Below are 22,512 nucleotides of genomic sequence, written 5' to 3'. Positions count from 1 at the left end.
TTTGTTTGTTTCTTATCAGGATGCCCAGCTGCACCTTGATGATGCTGTCAGAGGACAGGAAGACATGAGGGAGCAGGTCGCCATGGTGGAGCGCAGAAATGGTCTGATGGTTGCTGAGATCGAGGAGCTGAGAGTCGCTCTGGAGCAGACAGAGAGAGGACGCAAAGTGGCTGAGCAGGAGTTGGTAGATGCCAGTGAGCGCGTTGGACTGCTTCACTCTCAGGTTGGTATTCATTACTATACAAGACCTTTGTGACATCAGAAACTGAGAATCACATCATTAAAATATTGTCGTCCTATTCAGAACACCAGCCTGTTGAACACCAAGAAGAAGCTGGAGGCTGACCTTGTCCAAGTTCAGGGTGAGGTGGATGATGCAGTTCAAGAAGCAAGAAATGCTGAGGACAAAGCCAAAAAGGCTATCACTGATGTAAGTTATTACTTTACGAGCCTTCTTTTCTATGCAAGATTCTTGTTCATGCTTTATCAATAATGGCAACACTGCCCAACATTTTAGGCTGCCATGATGGCTGAGGAGCTGAAGAAGGAGCAGGACACCAGTGCTCACCTGGAAAGGATGAAGAAGAACCTGGAGGTCACAGTCAAGGACCTACAGCACCGTCTGGATGAGGCAGAGAACCTCGCCATGAAGGGTGGCAAGAAGCAGCTCCAGAAACTGGAGTCCAGGGTATGAACTGTATATAAAGGCTAACAATTGTTTTAAGTATAAGATTTAACATTTTATCACATAAACTCCACCTTTTTGGTCTATTATCTCATGTTTTTTTAAAACTGATTATTTTTCGTGGCATTAAAGGTGCGTGAACTGGAAACTGAACTTGAAGCTGAGCAGAGACGTGGAGCTGATGCTGTTAAAGGAGTCCGCAAATATGAGAGGAGAGTGAAGGAGCTCACCTACCAGGTAATTACACATTGATCTAAATATTCACAGGTTCCTAAATTCTTTCTTCTCTTGCCATCAGTAACAGTTTGTTATCTATGTAGACTGAGGAGGACAAGAAGAATGTGATCAGACTTCAGGATCTGGTGGACAAGCTGCAGCTCAAAGTCAAGGCTTACAAGAGACAGGCTGAGGAGGCTGTGAGTACAATGTTGTGTGATTTTACAGATGGGAAGCACAACTTAATGGCATAAATGAATCCAACATATGTAATCAAATATTTTTTAAAAATCCAACATACTGTAACACTGAACAGGAGGAACAGGCCAACACCCACCTGTCCAGACTGAGAAAGGTCCAGCATGAGATGGAGGAAGCTCAGGAGCGTGCTGACATTGCTGAATCTCAGGTCAACAAACTCAGAGCAAAGAGTCGTGATGTTGGAAAGGTAATTTATGTAAACACATTTTACACAAAATTTATCTGTGTTCACTGGTGTTGTTTGATAGAAGGTCTTTATATTATTCATTCGCTCTGGATTGAAGATAGAAGATAGTGTAGATACTTGTGCAAAACTACATGGGGTAAATTCTTTAAATGTTGTTAATAATCTGTGTTTAATTATTGTATTTTTCATGTTTTTTTCCAGGGTGAAAGTGCTGAATAAGAGACATCCTTTTGGAACCTTTTGACAGTGTTCATAAAATATGAATTAGCTGTTGAATTGTCTGCTTATGATCTATTAATTCAATAAATTTGTTCATTATGGTTTCATGATGTTTATTCAGTACAATTTACTCTCTATTCTACAAAGGTCACACTGGGAAATGCAATGGTTCAACACAGTACTTTCCCTAGAATAATTATGTTTCATACCTACAGGACATTGTCCTGTCAAATGAGGACAACAATTCATCCGGTTTATCACTAATACTGAGTGTTCCCCCTAGCATCAGCATCAGTGATAATTGGGTTATTCAACATTTTTTCCTTAACCATTAAAAACTGATTTCAGTATCAGACAAAGTATGAATCAAGTATTTTTTTTGTCGAGAAAAAAAGCTTTTAATGGATTTACAATCACAGACATCATCATACACTGCCTGGCCAAAAAAAAAAAGTTTCCACCTGGATTTAACTAAGCAAATAGATACAAGCCTCCTATTGGATAATTACTGCATGGGCAATTATCTTTCAGCTGGCAGCAAGTTATTTAAACCCAACTGGTGAAATGAGTTGCTTCTCATTTCTTAAATAACCATGTCAAAAGACCATTACGTGGTTGTGGAAAAGATGTCAGTCTGTTTGAGAAGGGTCAAATCATTGGCATGGATCAGAACATCTAGGAAGATTGCAGAAACTACTAAAATTGGGTTAAGAACTGTTCAACGCATTATTAAAAACTGGAAGGATAGTGGGGACCCATTGTCTTCGAGGAAGAAATGTGGCCGGAAAAAAATCCTGAATGATCGTGATCAGCGATCACTTAAATGTTTGGTGAAATCAGATTGACAAAAAACAACAGTAGCACTCAGGGCTATGTTTAATAGTGAAAGAGTATTTCCACATGCACAATGCAAAGGGAACTCAAGGGATTGGGACTGAACAGCTGTGTAGCCTTAAGAAAACCACTAATCACTGAGGCTAACCGGAAAAAAAGGCTTCAGTTTGCTAGGGAGCATAAAGATTGGACTCTGGAGCAATGGAAGAAGGTCATGTCGTCTGATGAGTCCAGATTTAACACAAAATTTTTAACATTTTTTTTCCTTACCCATTAAAAAATGCTTCCAATATTATACATAGTATAAATTAGTATTTTATTTGATTATATATTTCTGGATAGCATTTTTAAGTGAGGCTGGGTATTGGGACATGGAATGTCACCTCTCTGGCGAGGAAGGAGCCTGAGCTAGTGCATAAGGTTGAGAGATACCGGCAAGATATAGTTGGGCTCCCCTCAAAGCATGGCTCTAGAACCAGTGTGCCCTCAATGAGAAGCAGCAAGTTCAGGCAAGCTCATCTCTGATTTTTGCGGATGATGTGGTTCTTTTGGCTTCATGAGGTGATGGCCTCCAGCTCGCACTGGAATGGTTCGCAGCCGAATGTGAAGCGGCTTGTATGAGAATTAACATCTCTAAGCCTAAGGCCATGGTCTTCAGCTGGAAAAGGGTGGAGTGCCAACTCCAGTTCAGGATGGATTTACTGCCCCAAGTGGAGGGGTTTAAGTATCTCAGGGTCTTAATAATAATAATAGTAATAATAACTTAAATTTATATAGCACCTTTCAAGAAACCCAAGGATGCTGGACAAAAAAAACAAACGAACAAAAAACAAACAAACTAGCAATTAAAGGCCTTTTTGAACAGATGATTTTTCAACAGTTTCTTAAAAGTGTCCAGTAATGGGATATTGCAAAACTGAGAAGGGAGAGAGTTCCAGAGAGTAGGGGCTGCCACAGTGAAGGCTCTGTCCCCAAAGGTATGGAGATTGGTCCGCGACAAAAAGCAAACCCATGGCTGAAAACCAAAGTGTCTGAGGCTGTTTGTATGGGTGCAAGAAGTAAGACAAATACTGAGGGGCCAGTGCATTGAGGGATTTGTAAGTGAGGAGAAGGATCTTGTACACAAGGCAAGACTTTACCGGGAGGCAATGTAGCTTAATAAGGGTGGGGGTGATGTGTTGCCAGACCTTAGTGTGGGTTAAAAACCTGGCAGCTGAATTCTGGACATACTGGAGCCTGTCAAGGGCTTTTGCCAGAGATCCCGAACAAGACCCCATTACAGTAGTCCAGCCAGGTGGTGACAAAAGCATGGATGAGGGTCTCTATTATAGAATCAGTAAGTAAAGGCCGGAGTCTAGAGATGTTCATCATTTTAATGACCAATTTGATATGATTCTTGAATGAAAGAGTGGAGTCTAAGATGACATCCAAGTTGTAAATATCTGGTGAAGGTGATGTGGGGGAACCATCTACATCAATGAGTAGGTCTCCAAATTTATGAAGTAGGACTTTGGGGGGGCACAACAAAGAGCTCTGTTTTATTACTGTTTAGACTAAGTAGATTAAATGACATCCAGGTTTTGATTTCATGCAGACAACTGACAAGGGATTGAGGGAGGAGCTGAGAGGAGGGTTTGGTACTAAGATAGAGTTGAGTGTCATCAGTGTAGGAATAAAAACAGAGACCATGGCGACAGATGACCAAGGGGGAGCATGTAGATGGTGAAGAGAAGGCATCCAAGCACAGAATTCTGAGGCACACCATGGTTAACTAGAGCAGAGGTGGAGCAGCAGCCTCCCACTGTGACAAACTGTATACGGTTGCAGAGGCAGGACTGAAACCAGGAGAATGCAGTGCCAGTGAGACCAAGCTAGCTGGATAGATGGGTAAGAAGGATAGTATGAGAAATGGTGTCAAAAGCTACAGAGAGGTCCAGGAAGATGAGGCTGATATGGCCAGAGTCAGCAGCAATAATAAGGTCATTACTTTAATGAGTGCATTCTCAGTGCTGTGGTTTGCCCTGAAACCAGATTGTAAAGGTTCATAGAGGTTATGGTTAGCCATGTTGCTGGAGTTGGGTGGCCACTGCTGTTTCCAAGATTTTACAGAGAAAAGGAAGGTTGGAGATAGGCCAATAATTGTTAAGGTCAACAATTACTTCTGTTTTATTATGGGTTCACTGTTTCTGTTCCCCTGTGTTCTGTTGTGCTGGTGTCAGTTATCCCTCTGTCATATCGTCAGGTGTCAAGTCGGTGTGTACTATGTAAGTCACAAAAGCATTTCACTGCCAGTTGTACTGTGTATGACCAGGTATGTGACAAATAAACCTTGATTTGATTTTGATTTGATTGATTTGATTTGATTAGATTTGATTGATTTGAAGTTACTTAATGTTTTATGTTGATAGTTGTCCTGTCTCTGTCTGTTGTGTTCAGTTTTGCTTTCTGTGGTCCTGTCCTTGTAGTTAGCGTCACCTGTGTTCCCAGCTGTTTCCACTTCCCTCGTTATCCTCCTGTGTATTTAGGCCCCGTGTTTTCAGTGCCTGTTGTCTTATCCTCGTCTTGCTCTTCGTTTCCCTGTGCTGTGTGCCTCTGTCATTTTTCCCTGTGTTGATTTTGTTCGTGCCTTTGTTAGCCCTGCCTAATAAAGCAGAGTTATTTCCTACCTGTCCGGCGTATCCTGCGTTGGGGTCCTCCTTCCTGCCTGCCACACAGCTGATCCGTGACAGTACGACGCGACCAGTATGGACCCCGCAGATATGGATTTGTACAGCGGCTCTCGCCTGGCTTTCGGAGGACCGGCATTCTGGAAAGGTCCCCAGCAACGCCGCTACCCTCCCGAGCCTGAGTTTAAGGAACTCCGAGTGGGTGGGCTTTTTCTGGCTCCGGTCGTCCACTCCCCTGCCTCTCCGTGTTTTTGTAGCACATTTTGTCCTACAAAAAACGTGAGCACAACAATTTAATGGTCTCTGATGCAAGAGATTGTTCTGTGTTAGTATTATTAGAGTTCAGTTCTGTATTTGACACAGTTGACCATCAAATTTTGATTTAAAAGCATAAAAGATGCTGTTTTGGAGAGATGCAATACTCTTTCCCCAGTTTTCCAGGGATGAAAAGGAAGAAGGAAAACACAGCTTTAAATTGTATTTTTTTTTTTTTTGTGTGTTCTTTTGGTTATGTTTTGTTATATCTCTAATTATGTTTATTTGGTTTCTTTCATATGGGTCTTCAGGTTGTTATGGTTTTGAGTTTAGTTAGGGTTTTATATCCTTTTCTTCCCTTTCCACGTCTCGGTGTTCAGCGTTTATTAGTTATTGGCCTCTTGTCCATGTTATTTCCTCATTGTGTTTAGTCTGCACTTCCTGTTTTAGTTTGATAGTCCAGTGCTCCCTGTGTGTCATGTCTAGTTTCGCTTCCCCTGTTTAATTTGTTAGATTCCATTCACCTGTGCCCTGTGTTCCCTAGCTGTTTTTTGTTTCCCAACGTTACCTCCTGTGTGTATTTAAGCCCCTGTGTTTGCTCTGTTCCTTGTCACGTCTTCTCTCATGAAGGTGTGGTTTTGTTCCTGTTTTGCTGTCACTTCATCAACCTCAGTTTTGTATCATCACTTTAATTCAGTCCTGCCTTCGGAGTTCTGCATTTGGGTCCATCCTGCTCGCCACACCGCTCACACATGACAGAAGGACGCGAACATACAATGGACCCAGCACACTCAATCTGGTTTGAGCGACAGTGAGCCCTGAGTGTTTACCTGCGGGCTTTAGAGTGGGAAAAGCCGTGGTTTAATCAGGAGGACGAGCTGGCGTTCCATGGATCCCACCTCGCCTTGGGGGGTCCCAGCTGGGGAAAGGGACCTCGGCGTCGCTGCTCGCCATGCTCCCCTTCTCAGCAGCCCCTGCTTCACTCACCAGCCTCGTCACGACAGCCACGCCGTGACAGCCGCTCAGCCGCCGCCCGAGCTTCCAGGGATTAGGCTCAGCGGCTTCACATTGTCACCTGACTCTCCGCCTTCCAGCTTCTCTCCTTCGGTGCTGCCTGCTTCTCGTCACAGAAAGATGTGATATGGTGATATGAAAAGACGTAAAACCAAACTGAAACATCTGAACTTTAAATCAGTTCTTAAAAACCAAAGCCACCCCGCTTCCGCTTCCAATGCATCTTGGGGTGTTGGTATTGGAGAAGTCACATGGAAAGGTTCACCAAAAAAAGATGAATCTCCAACTCCACCCCATGTCTCAATTACGAACAACAGATAAGACACAAGGAGCAAAACTAAAAGCAATGGACAGAGAATACCACTCTCGATATAAAAAAGGAAGTGAGACAAATAAAACAGGGGAAAACAGACAAATGAAAGAACTTAACACAGGAGACTTGACACAGGACGAAGGGACACTGAGGGAAGAACCAAACACTAAAACAACTGGGAACTAGAAACAAAACTAAGTACATTATAGAATACATGAAGTAAATATAAACCTCAAACAAACCAAAGATCACAAAGAATTAAATTAACAAAACTTTAAAGTCCAAAAAAAACTCAATGCTGGACAACAGATCCATGACAAAAACGTTGATCATTTGATATCTCGACATCTATCAAACACTACAAGATTAGACTGCCTTGACTGTAATGTGCTCTTCTGTAATGGCAGGGCTAAAAAGAAGCAAAGCAAGTCAGATATTTTTCCTGTTGTGGTTGTAGCTTCTCCTTAATCATGTGTCTACTCTATATATATATTTTTTTTTTTTGCAATTATGCCTAACTAAAATTATATTGAACATATTATACTTGATCCCTTACCTATACATCCATACTTTTTCAGCAAAATAAATCTGAAAAGTAAAACATAAAAATTAATAAAGAAAATAATTAATTGAGATGATATATCCCTTTCAAGTTGGGATATGATGTGAACAGCATATCTAAATGTGTCCTATAAATATATCCTTTCCTTCTGCCAAACACAAATTGCTCCCCCTTCCCTTTGCTGGATTTATTTTCGACCATGATAGTACCTCCTGACCTGCTATTAAGATGGCAAATATTAAGCCAAGTATGTGCAAAACTTGGAAATGAAAGTTAATCCTGGCTATGATCCCAGACTTTTCATTCCTTAAATCATTTATCATTTACTCGGTACATCAAAATTGAAACTTAAAGGTTGTATCTTCTTTTCCTTACAGAAACACACAAATGGTATTTGTAGCAAGCATTTTTCTACATTAAATTATCTGTACTGGTCAGTCATCCTAAAACTGTCTTCCCAGTAGAGATACATAACACTCAGCTGGCATTAACTGAAAATCTGACCCTGAATTTTATTTCAGATGTCTGAGACTTTTATGCCCTGTAACTTTACACCAGTGACATTTCAAGACTTCTCCAAATTTAAAACTCGTTGCTGGCTGTGATATTAAATTAATATGACACACATGAGCTCAGTATAAACTGTGTCAACTTAATATCAGTTTACCTTGAAGATTTATTGCAATAAATAATCCACAAACCATGCAATACACTGTTGCAATTTACCACTAGATATTTAGTGGACATTACTGCTGTGCTCAATATTTATGAGCATAATCACTTTCAGAAACTTTTTTTTTTAATTTAAACTAACTAATTTAATTTAACTTAATTGTTATTTATTTGTGTTTTAATGTACAGCACTTTGTGTCAGTTGTGGTTGTTTTAAAGTGCTTCATAAAAAACCATGGTATGGTAGAAATGTATAAACCAAATTACATTGGCATTTTCTTTTAATAGGGAACAAAGCTCTCTTGACTGTCAACATAGTTTAGATGTATTTTCTGTTGTATTAGAAAAGAAGTATTTGAGTTATATATAAATATTCTTGATGCAGTTAAAGTATGAACTAAACTGAACATGCACTTTTAATAAAGTTTTGCAAAATGTTCATTAGATATATAGAAAGTGAAATATGATAATTAATTTATTTTTGACCATATCAATATCAAGCATTAAGGTGTCAGAGATTCCTGACCAAATTGAGTGAAGCACAAATGCTGAAGAGGCAGAGCAGTTGTGTATAAAAGCAGCAGCTCTGGACGATTGCTCTCACTGTCAGGCATCTTAGGCAGGTGAGTACAGTAAAATATTCCTCTACCATATCTCTATTATTATATGTGTTAATTAATCTTTTAGTGTTCAGTTACATCAACTATTTTTTTAATTCCACATTTTTCTAAACATTTTGCATTTTAACATATTTTTAAATCTTTGACATACTTAAAATTAAATGCAAAATTTACATGGATATATCTTTAATCTTGTTTTTATAGCACCTTGACATACACAGGATACGAAGAAATTTCTGTTTACATCAGCTGAGGTAAATTACATTTTTTAAAAAATGATGGGGTTTAATTGTGGGTTATAGAAAAACAATACGACTTATGTGTTGATCATCATATTTTCAGTGTCCATTAAAGTGCCAAAATGAGCACAGACGCGGAGATGGAGCAGTATGGCCCGGCGGCCATTTACCTCCGGAAGCCAGAAAAGGAGAGGATTGAGGCCCAGACTGCTCCATTTGATGCCAAGACGGCCTTCTTTGTGACAGATGCTGATGAGATGTATGTCAAGGGTAAACTTACCAAGAAGGAGGGTGGTAAAGCCACTGTTGAGACAGAAGGAGGAAAGGTAGATGAATAATCTATGTGCTTTATTTATCTGTTTAATATAGAGAGCCCAAATGTGTATGTGTGTAACTAAACTTTAATTTTTATCCAGACGGTCACTGTGAAAGAGGATGAAATCCATCCTAGAAACCCTCCAAAGTTCGATAAGATTGAGGACATGGCCATGATGACCCACCTTAATGAACCAGCTGTGCTGTTTAACCTCAAAGAGCGTTATGCATCATGGATGATCTACGTAGGTTTTCACTTTGCTGTGCGTGAAATAAACATATCATGCTGCTCTGTACATACTCAAATATAGTTTATCCTCTATAACGACAGACCTACTCTGGGTTGTTCTGCGTTGTCGTCAATCCCTACAAGTGGCTTCCTGTGTATGATGCTACATGTGTAGGAGCATACAGAGGAAAGAAGAGGATTGAGGCTCCACCCCACATCTTCTCCATCTCTGACAATGGCTATCAGGCCATGCTCACTGGTAAGATCAATTTACAATTAAAACATTCAAATGCAAATTAAACACTCACAGTTTATTACAATAGTCAATTTCTATTCAGATAATTAGTTAATAAATGAATGAGTCCTCAGCTTATCTAAGAAATAATGAAAGCAGAACTCATGTGAAGCATCTATGTTTTTAATTTAGATCGTGAGAACCAGTCTGTCCTGATTACGTGAGTAGAATACAAATCTGTGTGCAGTATAAATATATAGTGTAAATTTTAAAATACCAAAGTTGAAATTTAACAATGTGTCCCCCAGTGGAGAATCTGGTGCAGGAAAGACTGTCAACACCAAACGTGTCATTCAGTACTTTGCAACAATTGCAGCTCTTGGAGCAAAGAAGGCTGAGCCAACACCTGGCAAAATGCAGGTAGATTCATGATTTAGGATCAAACAATTTGTGCCAGGAAAAAATAATTTTTGGAAGTTCAGCTCACATAACTACAATATCTTCTTGCAGGGCTCACTTGAGGATCAGATTGTTGCTGCCAACCCTCTGCTGGAGGCCTACGGCAATGCCAAGACTGTGAGAAATGACAACTCCTCTCGTTTTGTAAGTGACTAAGAGTGAGATAATGAAAGAGAGACATTTATGACTTCCTCTCATAAAAGGTAATGCTGATAAAGATCTGCCTCTCCAGGGTAAATTCATCAGGATTCACTTCGGCACTAGTGGCAAGCTGGCTTCAGCTGATATTGAAACGTGTAAGTTTGAATCACAGTTTAAATTACAGTTATCTGTGCTAGAAATTGTACTTAATTATGCAATCAAATTTATTCAAGCTATGAGAAAATAGTTTTATTTTCTGTTGCATTCAAAGAAAAAATTCAAATTTTATGTATTCAGTTGGACACAATACATCTGAAGCATAAGATTAGATATACGTAGACTTACGTACCAGAGATGGGGTACTTAACTCTAAGTATAAAGAATTTTATATACTGTGGTGAAGTACAGATATGCATGAGTTCAGTGTGGTCACAGCCAAGCTAATATATATGACCAGGAGCTAAGAAGTGATGTTGGTCTGGCAGCAGTGAAAATTTGTGATTATGATGTGTGTAACTATATGTAGGAACAGATTTCAGCTCCACATAATGTTTGTGGTATAAAAAAGTAAGTGTTTGCATAAGATAAGAAAATGGAAGGATGAATGATCCATGCTGTCAGCTTGATATAACATGTTACTCTGTCATGAATGTCTGAATCTGTTCTTAGATCTGCTGGAAAAGTCCCGTGTCACCTTCCAATTGTCTGCTGAGAGGAGCTACCATATCTTCTATCAGCTGATGACTGGCCACAAGCCTGAGCTCCTGGGTATGACAACTTCATTTTTTTTATGATATTAAGTTGATGTGACTGAATTCAATTACAGCCATGTTAGCATTAATAGATTTACATTTTATTTATTGCAGTATAAAATTTTATACAGCATTATATTTTATATTGTAAAGTGAAAACCATTATCAGAGAGAAAACACCAACAGGCAATGAGACAATTTCAGATTAATAACGACTTTGCAAAGATGGGAAGTAAGAAAAGAAAAAAGGAAAAAAGGTGAAAACTCAGACAGGACCAGGCTCAGAGAGGAAAGAGAAGACAGAAATAGAGGGTATAAAGAGACAAAGATTAGATTAGACCAAATTAATGGGCATGCAGTAGTGGCATACAAACAAATCAAGAGTAAAAAGACGGGAGTGGAGAAGAAATATTCAGGGAATCATTGCAAGTCTCCCAGCACCCTGAGCCTTTGACCAATGAATTTGAGGTAGGTGTGGTTTTGAGATTTTGTCTGGGATGGAAGTCTTTTTTTTCCTCCTAAGATAAAAAATCATGCCATAGAGGGCTAACTATTAACTGCATAAAAAAAGTAAAGTATAGCAGGTGTCGTTCTCCTGAATCTAAACTGGGAGCTGGTTCCACAGGAAAGAAGCCTGATAGATGAAGGATCTGCCTCCTGTTCCACCTCTGGAAACATTAAAGACAATATCCTGAGAAAATCTCATTCATGTTGGTTATTGTGTTTTACAGAGGCTCTTCTGATTACGACCAACCCCTATGACTACCCAATGATCAGTCAGGGTGAAATCACTGTCAAGAGCATCAATGATGTGGAGGAGTTCATTGCAACTGATGTAAAATCACATTTGACTTTCTTATCCTTAACCATCAATCTCTTTTCATTTTCAGAATATATATGTTACTTTCATGCTTATGTTTTGCAGACTGCTATTGACATCTTGGGCTTTAATGCTGATGAGAAGATAAGCATCTACAAGCTGACCGGTGCTGTGATGCATCATGGCAACATGAAATTCAAGCAGAAGCAGCGTGAGGAGCAGGCTGAACCTGATGGCACTGAGGGTAACTGACAAAATAAAATAATTCTCAATGTGAAGATTTCCTGTAGTGGAAAAAACATTTGAAATAATGTAGATTAGAGATCCCTGATGTCCAGCAGTTTGTCCATAGTCCACTTCTCTACCACTGTCACAAGGGAGCCCAGTTTCATGCCGACCACAGAGCCGGCTCGCTTCAACAGTTTGTCTAGCCTGTATGTGTCCTTCCTGAATTTGCTGCTTCCCACCAGCACACCACGGTGTAAAACAGGACACTTGCTGTGACAGTGTGATAAAACATTTCCAGGAATTTCCTGCAGATGTTAAGAAACCACAGCCTCCTCAGAAAATACACAGTGCTCTGTTCCTTCCTGTATAGATGATCTGACAGTTTGCTGTGTAACCACAGTGTAGTATGGATTGTGCTTTTTTCTCTTCAGTGGCTGATAAAATCGCATACCTCTTGGGCCTGAACTCAGCTGACATGCTGAAAGCTCTGTGCTACCCAAGAGTCAAAGTCGGCAATGAGATGGTGACCAAAGGTCAGACGGTACCACAGGTAATTAAAAAAGACTAAAAGAAAAAATTACATTTTAAATATTTGCAATTTGATATATCACCATTTCTTATTATTATTATTGTCCTTGTTGTGAAAAAAACATGTTTTTCTAGGTCAACAATGCTGTCTCGGCTCTGTGTAAATCTATCTATGAGAAAATGTTCTTGTGGATGGTTGTCCGTATCAATGAGATGCTGGACACAAAGCAGCCCAGACAATTCTTCATTGGAGTGCTGGATATCGCTGGATTTGAGATCTTCGATGTGAGCAGTTGAACAATACCTCAGCCCTTTTCAAGTTAAACACTGTCTTGCCATGAAATTAAATACCTTTGTGTAATTACAGTTCAACAGCTTGGAGCAACTCTGCATCAACTTCACCAATGAGAAACTGCAACAGTTCTTCAACCACCACATGTTTGTCCTGGAGCAAGAGGAGTACAAGAAAGAAGGCATTCACTGGGAGTTCATTGACTTTGGTATGGACTTGGCTGCCTGCATTGAGCTCATTGAGAAGGTAAGTAAGTACTCTTGAAGAAATGTACATGTAAATGCATATGTTCACTCCCTTAAAATTTTAATATAATATGTCACTTGTTCTCAGCCAATGGGCATCTTCTCCATCCTTGAAGAGGAGTGCATGTTCCCCAAGGCCTCTGACACAACTTTCAAGAACAAGCTGCATGATCAGCATCTTGGCAAGACCAAGTGCTTTGAGAAGCCAAAGCCTGCAAAGGGCAAGGCTGAGGCCCACTTCTCCCTGGTTCACTATGCCGGTACAGTGGACTATAATATCACTGGCTGGCTGGACAAGAACAAGGACCCACTGAATGACTCAGTTGTTCAGCTCTACCAGAAGTCTTCAAACAAACTGTTGTGCTTGCTGTATGCAGCCCATGGCGGAGCTGAGGGTAAGACATAAGAGTGATCTGAGTAATCAAAAAACTCCAGTATCCAGTACAGATGATATAACTATGATGTGCATACTGCAGACTAATATCTATAGTGTGAAAAATGCACACATTTGTAAAAAGGCATTTCTAATAAATACCTCATATATTATTTTCTTTTAAAGCTACAAGACAGTGACTGAAATAAGATTTACTGTAAGGGATGTAATCACTGTGTATTTTGATATTTTAGATGAGGAACATTTTGTTTATTTTCAGAGGTATGAAACTGCCTGTTACACTTTTTTAAGACACCTGAATTTTGTCATTCATCAAACACTACACTACACCTTTACAATATTTATTCAGGCTAACTAATCAAATTCACTGTTTCTGAAAACAGAGGCTGCTGGTGGTGGCAAAAAGGGTGGTAAGAAGAAGGGTGGTTCCTTCCAGACTGTGTCTGCTCTTTTCAGAGTATGTATATATTTATATTTTAGAAAAACTATTTAAAAATCCATGTTTAAATATTGTTAACATATTATCTAATGATTATGATCTACAGGAGAATCTGGGCAAGCTGATGACCAACTTAAGGAGCACTCATCCTCACTTTGTCCGTTGCCTGATTCCCAATGAGTCAAAGACCCCAGGTAAAAAGGAAACAAGTGTACTAACTGCACTAAGTGTTACAGAGTGATGCAAAGACAGATATGAATTTATATAAATTTCTGACTCTCAGGTCTTATGGAGAACTACCTGGTCATCCACCAGCTGAGGTGTAATGGTGTACTGGAGGGCATCAGAATCTGCAGAAAGGGTTTCCCCAGCAGAATCCTCTATGGTGACTTTAAGCAGAGGTGACAATTTCAGTTTAGGAGGAATAGATTTGTTTAAGTTGATGTGAAAAACTATTATGGAGAACATCATAATAAAAGCTGAAATGCCAATGAGTAAAACCATAATTCTCTTACAGATACAAAGTACTGAATGCCAGTGTCATCCCAGAGGGACAGTTCATTGACAACAAGAAAGCTTCAGAGAAGCTGCTTGGCTCCATTGATGTGGATCACACACAGTACATGTTTGGCCACACTAAGGTACATTTCAATATATTTATAGGCATAAAGAGTGTCCATTTGCACTCCATTACATTATTTATTTATTTACATGATAAAATAGGTGTTCTTCAAAGCTGGTCTGCTGGGTACCCTTGAGGAGATGAGAGATGAGAAACTGGCTGAGCTGGTGACCATGACTCAGGCTCTCTGCAGAGGATACGTCATGAGGAAAGAGTTTGTTAAGATGATGCAGAGGAGGTAACATTATCATACACAAGTGTTCTAATTTGGATCACCTTTGTTACAATAAGAGCACACTACACTCAAAGTAATGCCTTCATGTTTGGTTTTTAGAGAATCTATCTACTCCATCCAGTACAACATCCGTTCATTCATGAATGTCAAGAACTGGCCATGGCTGAAACTGTACTTCAAGATCAAGCCTCTTCTGAAGAGTGCTGAGACTGAGAAGGAGCTCCAGAACATGAAGGAGAACTATGAGAAGATGCAGACAGACCTGGCTGCTGCCCTGGCCAAGAAGAAGGAACTGGAGGAGAAGATGGTGAGCCTGCTGCAGGAGAAGAATGACCTGCAACTTCAAGTGGCTGCAGTAAGTAGAAACAAAACTGTGACTCTATAACATCTATAGTTCATGTATGTGGGTTGGATGTAAAAAGGCCACACACTTTTCTCATCCTCTGATTGTGTATGTGTCACAATAAAACTGTAATTTTAGTAAATTAATAATTAAATCTACAACACAACACTAAATAAGATATTATTGTCTGTTCAACATGTACTATAGGAAGTTGAGAATCTCTCTGATGCTGAGGAAAGGTGTGAGGGGCTCATTAAGAGCAAGATCCAGCTGGAGGCCAAACTCAAAGAGACAAGTGAGAGACTGGAGGATGAAGAGGAAGTCAATGCTGAGCTGACTGCCAAGAAGAGGAAGCTGGAGGATGAATGTTCTGAGCTGAAGAAGGACATTGATGACTTGGAGCTCACCTTGGCCAAAGTGGAGAAGGAGAAGCATGCCACAGAAAACAAGGTTCAGTTCATGTTCATAGTCTTTTTAGCTGAAAGAAACATTAATGTTGTGGCCTTTTTAGGCCATGTGAAACTTTCAAATCTTTATCATATTTACTCAACATTTCAGGTGAAAAACCTGACAGAGGAGATGGCATCTCAAGATGAGTCAATTGCCAAGTTAACAAAGGAGAAGAAAGCCCTCCAAGAGGCCCATCAGCAAACACTGGATGATCTCCAGGCAGAGGAGGACAAAGTCAACACTCTGACCAAGTCCAAGACGAAGCTGGAACAGCAAGTTGATGATGTAGGAAAACTATTATCATGAAGCTTTTATTTTTTATGGAAAGATTGTTCAAATCACTCAAATCAACTGTCATTGTCTTACAGCTTGAGGGCTCACTGGAGCAAGAGAAGAAGCTCCGCATGGACCTTGAGAGAGCCAAGAGGAAGCTTGAGGGAGATCTGAAACTGGCCCAGGAATCCATAATGGATCTGGAGAATGACAAGCAGCAATCGGATGAGAAAATCAAGAAGTAGGGTTTGCTAATTGTTGTTAATAATGCTCTTTTCACACATTGTGCTCCAACAATCATATGGACTGTGATGGTAAAACCTCTCTTGGTTTCTGCATCAAGGAAAGACTTTGAAATCAGCCAGCTTCTCAGCAAGATTGAGGATGAACAGTCCCTTGGTGCTCAACTTCAAAAGAAGATCAAGGAACTTCAGGTATCACTAATAAGCTGGTAATCATTAATATTGTTGATTATTATTAAAAACATGCTTCTGTGTAGGTTCCAGGTGATTGCCCTATTAATATTAAACTTCAATCTAGGCTCGTATTGAGGAGCTGGAAGAGGAGATTGAGGCTGAGAGGGCTGCTCGGGCTAAAGTAGAGAAGCAGAGAGCTGACCTCTCCCGGGAGCTTGAGGAGATCAGCGAGAGGCTCGAGGAAGCTGGTGGAGCAACAGCCGCTCAGATTGAGATGAACAAGAAGCGAGAGGCTGAGTTCCAGAAACTGCGTCGCGATCTTGAAGAATCAACTCTGCAGCATGAAGCCACAGCAGCAGCTCTCCGCAAGAAGCAGGCTGACAGTGTTGCAGAGCTGGGAGAGCAGATTGACAACCTCCAGCGTGTCAAGCAGAAGCTGGAGAAGGAGAAGAGCGAGTACAAGATGGAGATTGATGACCTCACCAGCAACATGGAGGCTGTTGCTAAAGCAAAGGTGTGGACATTGCTTATAAACAACAGAGTTCTCGTCTTTCACATTTCAGGACTTTAAAAGCAGATATTCATGAACTTTTAACATGGACATAAGATAAGATAAGATAAGATAAAACTTTAATAATCCCACGACGGGGAAATTTGTGCATTACAGCAGCTCAATACAGAGAAAAAATGAAAAGGATGAGTAAGAACAAATAACTAAACTAAAAACTAAAATTAAATAGAATAAAATAAAATAGCAAAAAACTATACACATATACATAAGCACTATATACATAAATATATATATCAGTGTCAATACCCACATTTACATATACACACATACTTATTATGACAAAGCTTTATTTATCCCAGATTGAACCTCTATATTTAAATGCTATAAATCTTGTTTCTAAATTAAAGAAAAAAAACTTGTTGACAGGGCAACTTGGAGAAAATGTGCAGGACTCTCGAGGATCAGCTAAGTGAGCTCAAAGCCAAAAACGATGAGAACGTTCGCCAACTGAATGACGTTAATGCACAGAGAGCAAGACTTCAGACAGAGAATGGTAAGTGACATGTAACAAAAAAATAGTGTGTCAGTGGGAATATTAGATACACATAGGTGACCTAGAACTACAATCAATCAGTGGGTGACATTAAACAAACTGGGCTTAATACCTGTGTGTTAATTACAGGTGAGTTTTCTCGTCAGCTTGAGGAGAAAGAAGCTCTTGTTTCTCAGCTCACAAGGGGCAAGCAGGCCTTCACTCAGCAGATTGAGGAGCTGAAGAGACATGTTGAGGAGGAAGTGAAGGTTTGAACTGTTTATATCTTCTTTAATATAACTGCACTTACTAACCAAATGATAAAAAGGTTTATTAGCAATCATCACAAACATTTCTTCTAATTTGATCATTAAAATTGTCCATCTGACATTGATTGTGTGTTCAAAAGGCCAAGAACGCCCTGGCTCATGCTGTTCAGTCAGCACGCCATGACTGTGATCTGCTCAGAGAGCAGTTTGAGGAGGAGCAGGAGGCCAAAGCTGAGTTGCAGCGAGGAATGTCCAAGGCCAACAGTGAGGTGGCTCAGTGGAGATCCAAATATGAGACTGATGCTATCCAGCGCACTGAGGAACTGGAGGAGGCCAAGTAAGTCATGATCTTTTCATTGTTTAAGCTTGTTTCTTTCAAATGTTTTGATTTTTAACAAATACAAAAATCTTTTGACAACAGGAAAAAGCTTGCCCAGCGCCTGCAGGAGGCTGAGGAGTCCATTGAGGCTGTCAACTCCAAGTGTGCATCTTTGGAGAAGACCAAGCAGAGGCTGCAGGGTGAGGTGGAGGACCTCATGATTGATGTGGAGAGAGCTAATGCTCTGGCTGCCAACCTTGACAAGAAGCAGAGGAACTTTGATAAGGTAAAGTTTTAAACAAAACCAGTATCATCAGAAGAGGGAAACACCCATAATAATAATAACTAATGCTTTAATAAATCTATATAAATATAGGTGCTGGCTGAATGGAAACAGAAGTATGAGGAGGGTCAGGCAGAGCTGGAAGGAGCCCAAAAAGAAGCTCGTTCTCTCAGCACTGAATTGTTCAAGATGAAGAACTCATATGAAGAGGCTCTGGATCAGCTGGAGACCATGAAGAGAGAGAACAAGAACCTGCAGCGTAAGTTTATCTTGCTATAGATACACTCCTGATCAAAATCTTCAACAATCCTTCCACATTCAAAGTCAGTGAGCATTTTTGCTTTTGCCATCAGGAGGTCTTGACAGTTTAAATATTTGACAGAAAATGACATGGAATCCAAATTTTTGAACAGCTTTTCGCTTTTAAAGGCTATGGTCTTAACTTTTGATCAGCTGAAAAAAATCATGTTTGAGTGTAAATGCAGTTTTCAAAAAATTCCCTGCTCAAAAGTTTTTGTCCCTTGCGCCAATTTCTTCTTTCAGCATTGTGAAGCTCTACTTAGAACCTTCTTAATATCCAATAGTGCAAAATGCAAATTCTTGCAATTTTTTAACTGGTCTTAAGATTTTGATCAGGAGTGTATGTGGCAAAAATATTTGCATATATCAGCTCTCAGTACTATAACTCTTGGCTGTGTTTGCTCTGTAGAGGAGATCTCAGATCTGACTGAGCAGATTGGTGAAACTGGAAAGAGCATCCATGAGCTGGAAAAAGCCAAGAAGACTGTTGAGACTGAGAAGTCTGAAATCCAGACAGCACTGGAGGAAGCTGAGGTAATGGATTTTATAAAACATGACTTTGTTAGTTATGAAATGAATAAAGACACCTTTTGTCCAGTATTTGTTTTAATTACATTTTTTAACATGACTATTTAAATGATTTAAAGGGCACTCTGGAGCACGAAGAGGCCAAGATTCTTCGTGTTCAGCTTGAGCTCAACCAGGTCAAAAGTGAGATTGACAGGAAGCTGGCGGAGAAGGATGAGGAGATGGAGCAGATCAAGAGGAACAGCCAGAGGGTGATTGACTCCATGCAGAGCACTCTTGATGCTGAGGTCAGGAGCAGGAATGATGCCCTGAGAGTCAAGAAGAAGATGGAGGGAGATCTGAATGAGATGGAGATTCAGCTGAGCCATGCCAACAGGCAGGCTGCTGAGGCCCAGAAACAACTGAGGAATGTCCAGGGACAACTTAAGGTGAGTTTGTAGATCATTTGGTTTAAAAGGAAAAAACGAAGAGATTACAATGTTAATTGTTCTTTTTGTTTGTTTCTTATCAGGATGCCCAGCTGCACCTTGATGATGCTGTCAGAGGACAGGAAGACATGAAGGAGCAGGTCGCCATGGTGGAGCGCAGAAATGGTCTGATGGTTGCTGAGATCGAGGAGCTGAGAGTCGCTCTGGAGCAGACAGAGAGAGGACGCAAAGTGGCTGAGCAGGAGTTGGTAGATGCCAGTGAGCGTGTTGGACTGCTTCACTCTCAGGTTGGTATTCATTACTATACAAGACCTTTGTGACATCAGAAACTGAGAATCACATCATTAAAATATTGTCGTCCTATTCAGAACACCAGCCTGTTGAACACCAAGAAGAAGCTGGAGGCTGACCTTGTCCAGGTTCAGGGTGAGGTGGATGATGCAGTTCAAGAAGCAAGAAATGCTGAGGACAAAGCCAAAAAGGCTATCACTGATGTAAGTTATTACTTTACGAGCCTTCTTTTCTATGCAAGATTTTTGTTCATGCTTGATCAATAATGGCAACACTGCCCAACATTTTAGGCTGTATTGATAACATAAAGTTTATTATACATTTTTAAATGAAGTGATTGAATGGAAAAAATAATTCTAGGCTGCCATGATGGCTGAGGAGCTGAAGAAGGAGCAGGACACCAGTGCTCACCTGGAAAGGATGAAGAAGAACCTGGAGGTCACAGTCAAGGACCTACAGCACCGTCTGGATGAGGCAGAGAACCTCGCCATGAAGGGTGGCAAGAAGCAGCTCCAGAAACTGGAGTCCAGGGTATGAACTGTATATAAAGTTTAACAAATTTTTATGTATAAGAAAAAAATTTGATTTCATTATCTGTACTCTCATATTTTTTTAAAACTGATTATTTGTCATGGCATTAAAGGTGCGTGAACTGGAAACTGAACTTGAAGCTGAGCAGAGACGTGGAGCTGATGCTGTTAAAGGAGTCCGCAAATATGAGAGGAGAGTGAAGGAGCTCACCTACCAGGTAATTACACATTGATCTAAATATTCACAGGTTCCTAAATTCTTTCTTCTCTTGCCATCAGTAACAGTTTGTTATCTATGTAGACTGAGGAGGACAAGAAGAATGTGATCAGACTTCAGGATCTGGTGGACAAGCTGCAGCTCAAAGTCAAGGCTTACAAGAGACAGGCTGAGGAGGCTGTGAGTAAAATGTTGTGTGATTTTACAGATGGGAAGCACAACTTAATGGCATAAATGAATCCAACATATGTGATCAAATATTTTTTTTTAAATCCAACATACTGTAACACTGAACAGGAGGAACAGGCCAACACCCACCTGTCCAGACTGAGAAAGGTCCAGCATGAGATGGAGGAAGCTCAGGAGCGTGCTGACATCGCTGAATCTCAGGTCAACAAACTCAGAGCAAAGAGTCGTGATGTTGGAAAGGTAATTTATATAAACACATTTTACACAAAATTTTACTTTGTTCACTGGTGTTGTTTGATAGAAGATCTTTATAGTGTTTAGTACAGTATTTATTTGCTAGTATTTGCACCTTTGATTTTGAAGGTGCAGATGCTTGTGCAAAACTACATGGGATAAATTGTAGAATATAATAAAAATAGAATAGAAAGTTTTTATTGTCATCAAACACGGAGTATGACGAAAATGTAGCAGCTGCCACAGTTCAGTGCCTTGAACTTAAACAAGAAAATAAGAAAAAATACTGTAAAACCAGTATGTATATGCATATCAAACAAATACAAGGACTTACAGGGGAATAAATAAAAGTAACAAATATACAAAATATACAAAATATTGCACAAGTGCCAGTTATTGAACAGCGGGGAGTTATGTACCAGATTTACTGAATGTACTACTATAGCACAGTGAGGTAGTCAGGAGAAGAGAGTAGTGAACGTTGTGCAAATGTTGTTAATTCTGTATGTCTTGAATAATTGTATTTTTCATGATTTTTTCCAGGGTGAAAGTGCTGAATAAGAGACGTCCTTTTGAAACCTTTTGACAGTGTTCATAAAATATGAACCAGCTGTTGAACTGACTGCTTGTGATGCATTAATTCAATAAACGCTTTCATTATGATTTAATTGTATTTGTTATGTATTATTTACTCTCTTGACTACATAAGTCACACCTGGAAATACAATGTTCAACACAATAGTTTCTTCAGAATAAACATGATTCATACTTATAGGACATTGTACTGTCAAATGAGAGCCACACTGCTGAGTGTTCCTCCTAGTGTTCTAGTTTTATCTTTATCTTTAAAAGGTACCAAATTTTACAGAGCAGAAAATAAGAGCCATCATTAAGCATAAATAACAGGCAAAATATTAACCACAATTAATTCCCACTGTCACATCACTTATACAGATGATTGGATAATAAGAACTAACAACCCCTTTTTTTAACAATTAAAAAATACTTTCTGTATTATACATAACACAAAATAAATCTCATTTGTAGATACTCATTTGTTTTTAAGTTTCTTTTCGACAGGACAGTAGAGTAGGCAGGACTTGAGGCAGAAAAAGTTGGGGGATGACACCCAGGAAATAGGGTGGAATCAAACCTGGGCTCCTGCAGTAGCCTTTTGGTACATGATGTCACCTGCTCAACCCAGTGAGCAGTGACATCATGTACTGCAATGGGGAAAAAAAGAATTGTTCATCTTTCAAGAATAAATTATATTATATTCATCTAGATTATATAAAATAGTTTACATAGGTTTTATGTTTCTGGGACTTTTAAAAGTTGTGCCCACAGTTGTCATAAAACATATTGCTCAATTTTATGAAAAGCTGTACAACAGTCCACCATTTAGAGTCTTTAGATTAAAGTTCTACTTGTAGACTACATTATTAGGAAAAACTCAATACACTCTACTTCATACTCAAATTAAGCTGAACATGCTAGTGCAATTACAAAAAAATAAATCATTGAGACTGAACAGCACATGGGTTGATAATAAAATGACCAAACAAACTATTTGTCTGGATAGTGAGCTTCCCACAGCTGCATTGCTGCATTACTGAGTAGTAATTCAGTTACTGCTGAAACTACAAGGCAAAAAAGAGAGAGAAATCCACAGTTAGCTTGTGAAAGTGAATTTAAATTTCAAAGCAGTGCAAGTGTGAAAAC

The 22,512-nt window shown here is 39.6% G+C and overlaps 2 protein-coding genes across 2 annotated transcripts in view; both read left to right on the top strand.

Annotated features, from left to right (window-relative positions):
• LOC115784095 (myosin heavy chain, fast skeletal muscle-like) overlaps nucleotides 1-1,668 on the top strand; it is a 43,727-nt gene extending 42,059 nt beyond the window's left edge. Inside the window, exons 35-41 of the mRNA XM_030735180.1 lie at nucleotides 20-223; nucleotides 305-430; nucleotides 518-688; nucleotides 818-922; nucleotides 1,006-1,101; nucleotides 1,218-1,349; nucleotides 1,551-1,668. Coding sequence (XP_030591040.1) covers nucleotides 20-223; nucleotides 305-430; nucleotides 518-688; nucleotides 818-922; nucleotides 1,006-1,101; nucleotides 1,218-1,349; nucleotides 1,551-1,568 — 852 coding nt within the window. The 3' untranslated portion in view covers nucleotides 1,569-1,668. The remainder of the gene's footprint in view (nucleotides 1-19; nucleotides 224-304; nucleotides 431-517; nucleotides 689-817; nucleotides 923-1,005; nucleotides 1,102-1,217; nucleotides 1,350-1,550) is intronic.
• The window catches only part of LOC115784094 (myosin heavy chain, fast skeletal muscle), a 33,687-nt gene extending 12,229 nt beyond the window's left edge, over nucleotides 1-21,458 (top strand). Inside the window, exons 2-41 of the mRNA XM_030735179.1 lie at nucleotides 8,714-8,758; nucleotides 8,847-9,069; nucleotides 9,160-9,303; nucleotides 9,390-9,546; nucleotides 9,715-9,742; nucleotides 9,831-9,942; nucleotides 10,033-10,125; nucleotides 10,214-10,277; nucleotides 10,792-10,890; nucleotides 11,606-11,709; nucleotides 11,800-11,938; nucleotides 12,354-12,472; nucleotides 12,586-12,735; nucleotides 12,818-12,988; nucleotides 13,076-13,382; nucleotides 13,765-13,838; nucleotides 13,927-14,014; nucleotides 14,104-14,221; nucleotides 14,338-14,461; nucleotides 14,544-14,680; nucleotides 14,777-15,032; nucleotides 15,228-15,470; nucleotides 15,579-15,755; nucleotides 15,839-15,984; nucleotides 16,087-16,177; nucleotides 16,284-16,673; nucleotides 17,097-17,223; nucleotides 17,353-17,471; nucleotides 17,612-17,808; nucleotides 17,893-18,076; nucleotides 18,167-18,332; nucleotides 18,783-18,907; nucleotides 19,021-19,329; nucleotides 19,413-19,616; nucleotides 19,698-19,823; nucleotides 19,981-20,151; nucleotides 20,264-20,368; nucleotides 20,452-20,547; nucleotides 20,665-20,796; nucleotides 21,334-21,458. Coding sequence (XP_030591039.1) covers nucleotides 8,866-9,069; nucleotides 9,160-9,303; nucleotides 9,390-9,546; nucleotides 9,715-9,742; nucleotides 9,831-9,942; nucleotides 10,033-10,125; nucleotides 10,214-10,277; nucleotides 10,792-10,890; nucleotides 11,606-11,709; nucleotides 11,800-11,938; nucleotides 12,354-12,472; nucleotides 12,586-12,735; nucleotides 12,818-12,988; nucleotides 13,076-13,382; nucleotides 13,765-13,838; nucleotides 13,927-14,014; nucleotides 14,104-14,221; nucleotides 14,338-14,461; nucleotides 14,544-14,680; nucleotides 14,777-15,032; nucleotides 15,228-15,470; nucleotides 15,579-15,755; nucleotides 15,839-15,984; nucleotides 16,087-16,177; nucleotides 16,284-16,673; nucleotides 17,097-17,223; nucleotides 17,353-17,471; nucleotides 17,612-17,808; nucleotides 17,893-18,076; nucleotides 18,167-18,332; nucleotides 18,783-18,907; nucleotides 19,021-19,329; nucleotides 19,413-19,616; nucleotides 19,698-19,823; nucleotides 19,981-20,151; nucleotides 20,264-20,368; nucleotides 20,452-20,547; nucleotides 20,665-20,796; nucleotides 21,334-21,351 — 5,814 coding nt within the window. The 5' untranslated portion in view covers nucleotides 8,714-8,758; nucleotides 8,847-8,865 and the 3' untranslated portion in view covers nucleotides 21,352-21,458. The remainder of the gene's footprint in view (nucleotides 1-8,713; nucleotides 8,759-8,846; nucleotides 9,070-9,159; nucleotides 9,304-9,389; nucleotides 9,547-9,714; nucleotides 9,743-9,830; nucleotides 9,943-10,032; nucleotides 10,126-10,213; nucleotides 10,278-10,791; nucleotides 10,891-11,605; nucleotides 11,710-11,799; nucleotides 11,939-12,353; nucleotides 12,473-12,585; nucleotides 12,736-12,817; nucleotides 12,989-13,075; nucleotides 13,383-13,764; nucleotides 13,839-13,926; nucleotides 14,015-14,103; nucleotides 14,222-14,337; nucleotides 14,462-14,543; nucleotides 14,681-14,776; nucleotides 15,033-15,227; nucleotides 15,471-15,578; nucleotides 15,756-15,838; nucleotides 15,985-16,086; nucleotides 16,178-16,283; nucleotides 16,674-17,096; nucleotides 17,224-17,352; nucleotides 17,472-17,611; nucleotides 17,809-17,892; nucleotides 18,077-18,166; nucleotides 18,333-18,782; nucleotides 18,908-19,020; nucleotides 19,330-19,412; nucleotides 19,617-19,697; nucleotides 19,824-19,980; nucleotides 20,152-20,263; nucleotides 20,369-20,451; nucleotides 20,548-20,664; nucleotides 20,797-21,333) is intronic.
• The last annotated feature ends 1,054 nt before the right edge of the window (nucleotides 21,459-22,512 follow it).

This window comes from Archocentrus centrarchus, chromosome 8, assembly GCF_007364275.1.
Source record: "Archocentrus centrarchus isolate MPI-CPG fArcCen1 chromosome 8, fArcCen1, whole genome shotgun sequence".
In the NCBI taxonomy this organism is placed as follows: domain Eukaryota; kingdom Metazoa; phylum Chordata; class Actinopteri; order Cichliformes; family Cichlidae; genus Archocentrus; species Archocentrus centrarchus.
The sequence above is the reverse complement of the archived record's forward strand: the minus strand, read 5'-3'. Positions and strand labels throughout refer to the sequence as shown.